Raw genomic sequence first — 12,940 nt, 5'->3', positions numbered from 1 at the left:
GACTGCCCAACAGCTGCCCCCACCCCCCAAGCTGCAGCCGACTATTGCCGAAACAGGGCAGACTGTAGTCAGGGAGACATCTGAGCGTACTGAGATGGTGAAGGAAAGCAAGGCCGCGGTGAGGGAAGGGATGACCACGGTGAAGGTGAACCAAGGGATGGCAAATCATGGCCAGATGCTCCTGCTACAGCAGCAGCAGCCTGTCTACTACACCACCGCTCCTGTTATGCAGTCGATGCAGTACGTAGTCCAGCCACAGATTCAGAACACCATGCTGCTGGCCGAGGCACCATCCACCAACTTGCAGGGCATGGTACTGGTTAATGGCACCCAGACTGGATCTTCCCAAGGCATGGTCGTTCAGGGGCAGACAGTGATGTCCAGCGCACAAGCCCGGGGCCCCGGCATGGTGCTGGTGGAGAGCGGCAGCGTCCAGGGGGGTGGTGCCAACCTGATCTACACTGGCAACCTCTCTGGCTCCCAGACCATGATGGTCGTGGAGGGCAAGGTCCCTGCAGGGTCAATGAAAGTGCTGAAGGGGAGCCAGACCTGCCTCGTGCAGGGGGGCACTCTACAGCCAGCAGGGCTTTCAGGATCTCACAGAGTCCTGGTGGTCGGAGAGACAACAAGCAGCGGAGGGCATCTGGTCCAAGAGGCAGGAGGTCAGTCCCAGAAGAGTGACGTCTCCGGATCTCAAAGAGTCCTCTCCAGCAAGGGCAGCACATCCACTGGATTTCAGAGCAGCATGGAGGGTTACTCCACCACCACAGTGAGCTCAACCCCCACCTACCATAAGGTGCAGGAGACAACATACATTAATTGAATGAGAGACCGTCAGAACAGCAGATGACCTTTTCAGTAATGCCAATAAGCGTGTTCCTCTGGCCTGGCCGTGGTGATGATGGGATGCTCTTGGGACTCAACTAATGCAAGACATTTAATGGAAAGGGGGCAGGGTCGACAAATTGGACAATACAATTCTCCAAATCAAGTCTGTCAATACCAAATGAGCAGCCTCCCTCAAACAGCGCCTTCCAAAGGTCTGCGGGCAACTCCAAACACAACCAATATTATAGTACGTGGTCAATACTCTCCACAAGGAAGGGGGACAATAAAGAAATTTAATGTAAATAAATGGAATAATAAAGACTGTAGCTGACCCTCCCAAGCTAAAACTATTCCAGGTGGCCTATCTAATGACTTCACCCTGCCCTACATCTCTACTGCTATGAACTTGGCTTGGGCATAAAGCCATTGCAGCAAAGCTATCTCCGGACACCTCCCTTCCCCAACTTTTTTGTTGAAGTATCTTACATACAAATACTAATAATTTTTTCTTACATTTGCCTTCTCCTTCTTCACCTCTCTCTGCCGTTACACAAGCACATTTATCTGTACTACACAGAGCTCCACAATGAAATTAAAGTTGTAGCCCCTTCATGCTACACACACTGTACATACAATTATTTAACACTACAACCACCAGGGGTAACCGTATACCTAAACCAAAATGGGTAAAATGAAAAATAAAACAATTAGAATGCATTGATTATTTCTGCTACATGTGTCCCCAAACACATTTTATGCAAACATTCAGGACCTTTGCTGTGCATTTCCCACAAACAGCTGAATGCTCTGCTTGCGTTTAAATCTGGCTTCATCTTGACAATTTTTAACAATACACACTTTAAGGAAAAGCCAAAGACTAAGGGAATGGAAAACATTCACAGGTACATTTTACCCACTGGGGGTTCTAATGTTGAAATTAGAATAGCTCATCATGTTGAGTAAACAATGAGTACATCCTCATGTTATGTTTTTTGTTATTTCTTGTTATAGTGCCTTGTATTATCTCCCATATATAAGCTATATGCCGTCTGTTGTTTTGCACCAATAAAAAGATACTTAAATACCTAAAGACATATTGGTAGATTTGGTAAGTCATTTTGGCAGCAGATTAGGTAGTTTTATTTGTCACCTACAGTAGCTGTCGTCACTGATGAGCTGACATCCTCCGTTTCATCAAGGAACACAGGACACTCGCTAGTTAGTCACGATTGCACTTTAACCTCTTGCTGTAGCTGAATATAAATGTTCTTGGACTTGATAGTAAAAATACCTGGTTATTACTGTCCCTCTCTCTGTAAAGTGAATGTAGAGCAACCCATTCATAAAGAAATTGGGTTCCTTAATTCAATTCAATTTCAATTCAATTTTATTTATATAGCGCCAAATCACAACAACAGTTATCTCACAGCGCTTACATTTGACAATGAAAATTAAAAAATTAAAGTTAATGTTATCGAGATCAGTCCTCTTTCTAAATTGTGTGACATCACTCTACATCAGGATTCCCACTAAATACTTAAATAATATAAGAAACTTCATCTCTAATGAAAAGGGACCAGGGCAGTCATCACAGGAGCAGAGCTTCAGAGCAGCCAACAGTCTGATGCCTCACGTTGCTTCCATCACACTTAGTTTGGTAGTTTGAGACATGGTTTGTAAAGTTTACAACCTGCCATGCTGTTGCTCCTGCCTTGCTCTGTATACAAGGATGCAGCTAAAAAAACAAGTCCACTCGGGGTCTTCTCGACTGATGACTTGAAGCTGCCAAATTCTACCTGCATTTGGCAGGGGGGTGAGATGCCAAGACCTGGAAGCCACTAAATTCTAATGTCAACCCTAATTTTGAATATGGAAAAGTGGTCATCACCACCTGTTTCAATGTTTACCTGGACTTATGGCTAATAGCTTTACTGGAGAAGTGTTTTTTATTGATCAGCTGTAGTGTCCGAACTAATTTCATCCTATCCAATGCTGTAGTAGATGAGACAGTAAACTACACCTGGGACTACTAGACAGTCCTGCAGGACTTAACTTTAGTTAGTCTGAGGCTGTATTGAACACCTCCCAGGAGTGAGTGTGTTCAGCTGTGTAAGTTTCTTGTTGGGGGTTTTTGAAAAAGAGCATTTACGCTTACAATAAATTAAATATAGGCCAAATGAAGCAACCATACAACCAATGACAATGGTGATTAACCTGACAGATGGGATTAGTGTGACCCATAAAATTATTCATGATGATGACCCAGATGATGTGGTTATTTCTTTCTACTTTGGTGAGATGTGATGAAATTTGAATGATCTTGTGGGAAGGACATAAAATTAGAAAACACATGACTACATAACATTAGCATGATGCTCAGTGTGTGTTTCTGTTGAGACTGTCCCTCAGGGTACAGGGTGTGAGTGAGTGCATGTGAGTGCTGATGCTTTAGGTTGGCTGTTTCAGGTAGAACCGGATTTCATTCTCAGCACTGAATAGAATCACTCCACCCTCATAGTCATCAGGGCTGAAAGAGACTGATTGTTTTTGTCTCCCCAGTCATTAAAGAGGTGTGTTCTTGTTCAGTTGATTCATGGTTACAGCCAACTGACAACAGCAGAATGATTCTTCTGTTGCTTTTAAAAAAAAGTGTAATCATTGGGCTGTTAAAGCAGCACAATTCAAATCCATCTTCAAGAAAGGGAACAGTAAAATTTCACTGGCACAAATGTTTGGTAGAACATATTCACCACCACATACAGTATGTGTCATGTTGTGTCAAATTTGCTTTTTATTGTATGGAGTGTTTTGTACTGTATCTCAATAAAACAATCACATTGCATCCAAATGATCTCAACACGTTGTTTATTTACCACAAAAGCCTAGAGGCCACTTTACACTTAACATTTAGACAGCAGACTGTACATGACCTGTACGTACGATAGCGTATTAGGGCCATCGTAGGTAAAATATACAAATTAAAGATCTGTGGGAGGGGGTAGTATTATGAGAAAAAAATAATAAAGTTACGAGAAAAATCTTAGCTATTCTTTGAGATTAAAGTGGTAAATTTACAAGAATAAAATCACAAATTTACAAGACAAAAATTGAATATTCTCCAAGTCATCCATTTGTGAGAAATCTCCGAAATTCACTGAGAAGTCACAACTCTGAATATACAATTTTGCACATGTGCTTAGTAAACTACACATGGGACTAGGCTCCGTACTCTATTAAAACAGGTATACAGATGTTAATAACATCCATCCATCCAGCCATAACTATAAGCTACTTTCACCAACCAGTATTGTGAGATACTTCTGCAGACATTTCTAAATGACTAAGATGTGATTCATGCTTTGAAGTGGCCTTGTTGCAGTCTGTTTGTCTGCCACTTGAGAACAAATCTGTTCTACGATTGGTTCCTTTGTCTTTTAAAATTGTCCATCATGTGTCCAAACATTGTTATAGGACTGTAATAAGGAATCCGTGGAGTGCTCTTTTAATTCAATTGTGGGGAAGTTCCATATATAAATTTGATTGAGCTGGTACCATTATAGAATATGTTTTTATATCTTCAAAATAAAAATGAATCCTCAGTTTTTGCTCTCTAACCTGTGAGAAGTGTTGTGTAATGTGCAACACTGTTGTGACTCTTTAAAATCCCCTTTTTAAAAAACCCTTTTTAAAGAGCAACAAAAGTGTAGTTCAAAACAGGTGCGTGAATATGAACGTGGGGCAGGCAGAAAGCACAGTATACTTTAGGGCTATTTTGTGATTAACAAGTCGCTACCATGGCAACCTTTCAGGCGTAGCAACGAGTTTCCTTAACTAGCTCCACCCTCTTGTCCAAATATGGTCACTTCTAAAAACCAAGATGGCAATGGCCAAAATGCCAGGTGGAGGCTTCAAATCTGTCAGACAAGGCCTTTCTTAATATGTCTTCTTATATCTTCTTATATCTTATAAGTATGCCAAGTTCAGACTTCTATGTTTGGTAGTTTGGACTACCCACCCCAATTCTTCAAGTTTGACTCAGAATTACACCTCCTGAGGACAGGAGGACGCAGTCCGTCATTCTGCAATTGACCATTCGCTAAGCCACACCCCCCTTAGTTACTGTTGCTAAATCTGACAGGTCAGACAGCTTTGTCGCAGTGACAGTGCTGCCACTGTCTATAACTGCACTCCTTGGAGAAATATTGTCTATTTTTTTGAAAAATGAATAAAGTAATCTCAGAAAGAAGACAGAAAGGTTTGCATTATACATTTGATGGTTGAATTCAAGCTGTCAAACTGGCGTGAAATAAATAAAGACAGAAGCTAAAGCCTACCAATCACACAGTAAAAGTGAACCACAGCATCACCTGACAATTGAGACATCGATATTAAGGATTAACACTGTTCCTGCAAAGCTGTAACGTCAATGGAGAGCAGCCATGAAAGTGTCGGACTTCAGTTAGAGAGAGTCTTATACTGCACTGTGATTGGCCAGCTGCGTATTCGGAGCGTGGCTTTGCGAAGGGTCAATTGGCACAGAAGCAGTCTTGATGACATCACCATCTCAGCTCATCTACTCCGGTTATCTTCACTGTAATGTATATTTACAATTTAATTAAATAAATATGTGTTCAGCTGAAGGAGACTGTTCATCTTTATACATTTGAAACAGATATATCATGTTCCATGTTATCAATTTATGGAACACTAAATATAAATGTGTTCTAAAGGAAAGTGTTCTGAAAAGACATTGATCAAAATGTATTTTTAAAATGTAATTTGATTAACTGCACATTTCAAATAATTACTGTTTTTCATTTGAGACAACCTCAAACAATTAGTTTGCTCCAACCTTCAAAAAAATGGTTAACCACTAACCATTTTTTTGACATTATTTACACTGAGTCAACGTCAAATATTTCATGTGATTGATTGCTTACATTTTTTACAGGTTGATCCAAGTTTTTTTTTTCATTATGCCCAGGCGCCATGTATGAATTATCCAGCCAAATATCTTTGAAGGTGCATGTCCCAAACTGCTTACGGCACCAACAGACACTCACTGACACATCGTAAACACCACAATAAAAACCACAACACAGCACACCTCAGACAGAACTATGACTCACGGACATGCCTGCAGTAACACCACGCCCTGCCGGTCTGTTTTTGTGTCAACTACTGTAGTACAACACACACACACAAACAAACACAGACACACTCTTTTACTGGTGTATTTTACTGTCAAGGTCAAAGAAAATCATCTTTTAATTACATAGTTCCACAGAAATTCTTTCCCCCTCAGTTCTTTCTGGCACTGTATTACCTCACCAGCAGCTTCAGCCCAAATATAATGGTAATCCATCTTATTCTAAACCAAAAACACCACATATGATTATTGAAACACCACAATGCAGGGCTGACACTTACAGCCTGTAGTAAAAAAATCTAATAAAATATGTCAAACTTTGTTAAAACAAACCCAACTTCATTATTCGGATTTATTTTTGCTGCATGTAACCATTACAAAGATGACATGTTGGTTATGAGAAATTAGTTTTTACCATCATATACCTTGTTGGACCCCCTTTAAAAGGCTGCCTTAATTCTTCATGGCATTCTTTCAACATGGTGTTGGAAACATTCCTCAGAGACTTTGGTCCATCTGGACATGATGGCAACACGCACTTGCTGCAGATTTGTCAGCTGCACATTCAAGATGCAAATCTTCCGTTCCACCACATCCCAAAGGTCCTCCTATTGGATTGAGATCTGGCGTCTGTGGAGGCCATTGGAGTGCAACTCATTGTCATGTTCAAGAAACCAGTTTGAGATGATTTGAGCTTTGTGACATGGTGCATTATCCTGCTGGAAGTAGCCATCAGAACATGGGTACACTGTGGTCATAAAGATATGGATATGGTCAGCAAGAATACTCAGGTAGGCTGTCGCGTTTGAACGATAATCAGTTGGTACTAAGGACCCAAAGTGTGGAAAGAAAAATATCCCCCACACCATTATTACACCACCACCCTTACACCACCACCACCAGTCTGAACCATTCACACAAGCCAGGATGGATCCATGCTTTCATGTTGTTCTTCCTTTTTAAACCTGTTTTTTAAAATGTTTGCTGATGATGCCAAATTCTGACCATCATGTCCATTTTCAGCTACTGTAGAAACATGACGATGCAATGTGGCGACGTCCATGGAAGGGGGTGCCTGCGGTTATGGAGATATAAATGGCTCATTCTAAAGTAATAAAAACATAATAGTTTTTCTGTCAATAGATCCTTAGATATATTACACACTGAACCTTTAAGTATAATTGCTATCTTAAAAATGTGAGTAAACTAAACTTTAAGAAAACCTTTGTTTCGCCTCATGATGTTACATTATACAAGTTGCTTAATTAATGATAATTTATTGTTTGAACTTGAAACTGTGAGTTAAAACAACCATCTATATTTTTATATATATATTTTTTTCTTAGTAGTTCAAGTATGTTTATTATGCTTTATTCTTTTTTCCTTTCTTTCCCATAGAAACATACAGCAAAAAAAAAGTTTCAGCATAAAACAATATAACACTGGTCTGCATAATCCATATAAAAAAACGACAATTAAGTAAGGCTGACCCCAAATAGTCGAAGATTTGATGCTTCGATGGGCGGAGCCTGATTAGACTGAGCCCCAGCTTCACTGGTGTTGTGCCGAGTTGTCCCCACCTTGCAGACTCAAATAATATTATATCGCTCTTTAAATAGCCGGCTACTTGAAATAGACCCACGAGGAACTGTGATGTGCATACAGTTGTCGGCAAAACTCTGCACAAGATTGGTGAATGGCAGGCGAGAGAGAGAGAGAAAAGGGTCAACAATAAGCGTTAGTTTAGCTGAAAATGTACAGTGAAAGTTGAATGAATAGAGACTGTAGCTCTGCAGCAAGATTAAAGCCCAGCGACCTTGAAGGTATGAAGTCCATGTCTTCACAAGTCCCGTTGAAAAGTAAAGCAAACAGGTTAAAGACCCCCTCCAGCCAGTTTTAACTGCCGTTTTTGGTGAACGTTCTTTCTCAAATAGAAAATGGGGGTGTGGTTAATATTTGGACGTAATACATTACCAAGACAACCAAAAACTGACCGGCTGGAGTGTTCGATAACGATATACTGTGTTAGCATCACTGTAAAGTAACTTTACACTTTACTGTCTGGCAGGAGTAGCTATTACTTACCCATGACAGAAACTAATGTGCGAGTATCAGCTGTTATCAATCATACAGTCGATGGTCCTGTCACGCACTGCACACGATAACTCCCAGCTACGTTTTATGGTGCATTGGTAAAACGGTCGTCAATAAAATGCATGTTGCAGACTGTATATAAGTCGGATGAAAGTGCGACGCGTTTTCTGTCATCTGTCCTCCAACACCGCACGCACAGATGCCATAATGAAAATGAACAGCACACTAAACCAAGAGGAGGAAACCCTCTGTCAGCTGACATTTTGCAGTAACTATGCTAGCTAACTACACCTGGCAAACTACAACTTAGTTAACTTAGCTAACTAAACTAGAAAGACAAACCAACAATCAGACACACAGACACAGAGAGTCATACCTACTGTAAGTTCTAAGTAAATGACATGATAAATTGGTTAGCTAGCTCCCAACGATGTTTATCGGTTTGACGCTCTGACTTAATGAGGCGTGATGGCGTGACAGTTTTTTTAACGAGGCATGACAGCTGCATGGCAGCTAGCCTCATTAACAAGGCCCGTCCCCCCACTGACACTCCCCCCTTGCAAATGATATAAATGTCTCTGCACATGTAAATACTGTTTCAACTCGTGTCGGGCTCAGACCCGGCACGTCGCACATATTTGTTGTTGGTTGTTGATCTTTGTTGTTGTATATTTTTATGTTGTCAGTTTATATATTTATATGCACACAATATTCTCTTCCGTTGCGTTACTTCTGCACGGCACAGACCCAGAATAATGCACATGTATATGTCTGTAACGTTGTTCTTCCATTCCATATTTATATATTTCTACATTTATTTATGTTGACTGTATGTTTGTCTACGTGTAGCACCTTATCACCACAGCAAATTCCTCGTATGTGTAAAACACTACTTGGCAATAAAGCTCCTTCTGATTCTGATTCTTCTGATTCTGAGAGAAGGGCGCAGAATTGGCAGCGTCAGCCGTGGGTGAGTGCTCTGCTGTCGTGCTCCGGTCCGAGGCACGCTGTCCCCCCAGCAGGACAAAGCCCATGTCACGAACGCTGCACACCCATACTGATGTAGCAGCGTTCCGTCTTGCTCGGGCTGAAGACATCGCGCTTCTTTTCTGGCAGTGTGTGGAGCACAGCCTATGTCAACTGGGGCATAACACATGAAGAACAGGCAGAAAACAACGGCCAAGAAGATACAAAATGTTTTCATAAACCCCACTTTTCCCCAAGCAGGAGCATCACCAGATGGCACAATGAGATGCTCTTGCTGTGGGAAAGGTTGTGTTGAAATTAAGTGTCCTTCCAAGTACAGAAACATCTCCATTCAAGAGGCATGTTTGGCCAAAGACAACAACTTCTGGCTTGAGCTTGTTGATAGAGAGGTACAATTGAAACACAGTAACACATATGATACAAGTCCAAACAAAAATATTTGTCACAGACAGTAATTACTGTCTAATAATGTTGTTCTGTGCTATAGCACCAAACCCTGAATTTTGGATGGCACGCCTAAAGAAGGCACAACCATTTTTCATTGTGGTGTCCCTCCAGGAGCTCATTGCAAAACATTTCACTCAAACCTCCCAATCAGTAAGCAACAAAACTTTGCCTCTAACAAAAATTTGAAGCAATGCAAGGAAGGGCAGTAACAGAGGTAGAAAGCACTGTTAAAAGAAATACAAAACTCTATAGTGTCTGTGTCATGGACAAAGGTGACATGGTGGCATGTGACAAAACCTGTAGGGTCCAGTAGTTCATGTCAAATGAGGATGGCCCTGCAGCAGATGATTTCAGTTTTTCCCCTCTTCTTTCAAGTAAATGACTGACAAGAGCTGTGACTAAAATTATTTATGTGCACACCCAGTTTAAAATTTTGGGTTTGTGAATAAAGGCATTTTAAACATTTAAATATTATTTTGTCATTTCTTTTTTATTTTACATTGTCAGGTGCTTTTGTATTTGTTTATATTTTTGGTAAATTTCTTGAAAATAATTGTAAAGATTATTCATATGTAGTTTCTGTGTGAAAACTAATCCAGACATGAAGAGGAAGGTCAAGGTGAGAAACATGTACACTGTTAAAACAAAGTTGTGAAAAAACAGTAATATTCCGGCAGCTGGTGCGCCAGAAAAATACTGTAAAATAACAGTAAAAAAATAACTCTTAAAAATAAGGAAATATTCTGGCTGATGGGGCACCAGAAAAATACCGTAGAATAACAGTAAATAACTACCTTGTAAAAGTACAGTAATATTCCTTAATGACAATAAAGTTTGTAACTTTAATTTCACAAAAAATATTATGTAATTTTGGGGCTTTTAATGTTTATTGAAGAACATATACACCTGTAAAAACAATTACATTACCTAGAAATATAGTTGAACACTGTTATAATACAAATAATCAGACTTAAAATTTGCAGTAGAGTGCAGGGATTAGTTAAGTTTTATTATATAATTTTACATAAAAATCTTGTAAATGTGATCAGTGTTTAATAAAAAAAACATTATCCGCAAACACTAAATTTTCCATTTAAAAACGAGGACCTCGCTCGCCAGGATCTCTGGTTCTCCAACGAGATTCACCGACTCCCTGCAGCTCTCAGGCCTCTTCCCCTCAGTCAGCGAGTCCAGGAAATCGAGGACGTCGCGGAAGTCGGCATCAACACCTCTCTTCCTCCCCCTCCTGCACAAAGACCGGCTACTCTTCACGGCGCAGCGCACCCTCCTCCGCAGCGCGGCCATCCCTTCCTCCACAAACGGAGCACGACATTAGAGACTGGACCATCACCCGCCTCCAACGATTCCTCAGAGGGAAAGGCATTCCCTTCAACCGCAACAAACAAACACCAAGCCCCGTGCGCTTCCGGTTCTCCGCCAGGGTCGGCCACAGCCAGCGGCTTCACGCATAACGTCACATGGCCTCGACGGCCTCAGCCCGCATCTCCAGCTCCCCCTGGCGGGGATCAGGTTGTATTTCCCCATGTGCCTGCTCCCTCTGTGTCTCTCAGGCAATCTCTGCCTTCTTTTCATCCCTGTTTCAAACAGTAAAGGTAATGTTGTTATAGACTGAAAATTGGTACAGATATTTGCAGTAGTGTTAATGATAATAATCATAATGTGAATGATTATAATTACAATAATAACAACAGGACTAGTAACAATAATTGTAGCAGAGGATGTCGAGCAGGAACACAGGGGCAGCAGGTGACCCGCAACCACAGATCCAGACTCCACAGCTGCAGAGCCAGAAACACCTGGAGGAAGTGATAGGAGGAAAGAGGATCACAATCACAGTACTATGCTTCAATTCCCTGAGCTCCTGAGAGCGACCCATTCTTTCACATATGTTTGTAGAAGCAGTCTCAATACCTAGGTGCTCGATTTTATCCACCTGTGGTCACGGAAGTGATTGGAACACCTGAATTCAGTGATTCGGAGGGGTGTCCCAATACCTTTGGCAATATAGTGAACATCATTGTATCACACAGCCCTATTCATTAATGGCAGTTATATTGTAAATCAAACACTCTCAAGCTTTTTGGATGTAAGGAACGGCAAGCAAGTGAAGATCATCTTTTTGCAGCCAGGTAGCCACCTGACTTGAACTTGTCCCTAATTCTCTGGAGGGTTATGGACGAACACATCTCCATAATTTTGTCACCATACCATTATTAAGGGAAACTTACTTACTTTGTCTCACAGACCTTGGATAGATATGCTGTTTATATTATGATATTATGTTTGCCGTTGTTTAGGTTTTCCAATTGAGCTAGCTTGAAAAGCAAAATGGTTTCCTAAGGTCATCCTGAGGTGTTATACATACTATATACTTTTATATACTTATATATTTTGGCTTGCAAAAAAATGGATTCATTAGGACTGCCAAAAAAAACTTGCATATATTCTGCAGTGATTGAGCTACGGGCAGTTTGATAGGCTGTTTGAATTGGTATTATTCAAACCATTTTAAGAAGATGAGTTTGAATTCACATCGAATTTCAGGTAAATTTTCTGTTTGTATCACATTCCCATCTTTCTACTTCCACATATTTGCATCTATTTTGTATACCAACTTAATGTAGAAATTGTAGACTTGCCTAACTCAGGTGCACACAGTTGCCTTCCAAGGCCAGGTGGACCTCATTCAGCAATCAGCTGTAGCACTCCTGGAGTAGAACTAGAGGACAGAAAAGGAACAAGGATGCCCAGCACAGGGAAACACATACAGCCATGACAACATTTACCAGATACAAAAACTGTCTTTAGAAAGTTGCAAAATGTCATATTGAATCCAGAAAATGATGAAGTCTTTGTGCATGAAGTTCATTAAAACCATCATTTTGGATGTACCATTATGCCCTCTTCTTTACCTTTCATGTCTCTCTACAGTCCTATCAAAGCAAAATGCCAGCATTTTAAGAAATACTGTCTAATTACTTTACATTCGTGTTCCACTAATCTTGGAGCTGTGTCTGACAGTGTCCAAAAAGTTCTTTATGTCGAACCATTTGTGTTTCTAATGAATACATCTGAAAATGTCATCAATAAGATTAAAAACTACTTTAGTTTCAGGAGAGTAATTCTTTACACTGAAATGTTTGACTTGTGTGGCTTATTTGTCGGGCGTGGAACTGAATAAATGGTCTATAAATAGTATTAGATGTGGGTATTTGTATTGTGGTGGTAATTTAAAAGGTCTGAGTTTCCTCAAATTAGGAAGTCTGAAACTGTCACAAATAACCCTGGTCTAAGATATATGGATATATACTGTATTATTCTAATGTAAAATGTGAACATGTGGTAATTTTTAATTAAGAAAAAAAAAACAGATTTAAATATGTTGGTTTGAGTTTTTGATAATACACCTATAGC

General features: G+C 40.4%; 1 protein-coding gene across 5 annotated transcripts in view; it reads left to right on the top strand.

Annotated features, from left to right (window-relative positions):
• The window catches only part of dsg2.1 (desmoglein 2, tandem duplicate 1), a 28,598-nt gene extending 26,676 nt beyond the window's left edge, over window positions 1-1,922 (top strand). For 4 of the 5 annotated variants that reach the window (XM_046050558.1, XM_046050560.1, XM_046050557.1 and 1 more), the window contains one exon: window positions 1-1,922. This exon is cut by the window's left edge and continues 1 nt beyond it. In XM_046050558.1, the coding sequence (XP_045906514.1) occupies window positions 1-823 (823 nt within the window). In that variant the 3' untranslated portion in view covers window positions 824-1,922. The other variant, XM_046050561.1, reaches the window with a different exon arrangement.
• The last annotated feature ends 11,018 nt before the right edge of the window (window positions 1,923-12,940 follow it).

This window comes from Micropterus dolomieu, linkage group LG05, assembly GCF_021292245.1.
Source record: "Micropterus dolomieu isolate WLL.071019.BEF.003 ecotype Adirondacks linkage group LG05, ASM2129224v1, whole genome shotgun sequence".
NCBI lineage: Eukaryota > Metazoa > Chordata > Actinopteri > Centrarchiformes > Centrarchidae > Micropterus > Micropterus dolomieu.
Note: the sequence above shows the minus strand (reverse complement) of the source record. Positions and strands in the feature narration are given on the sequence as shown.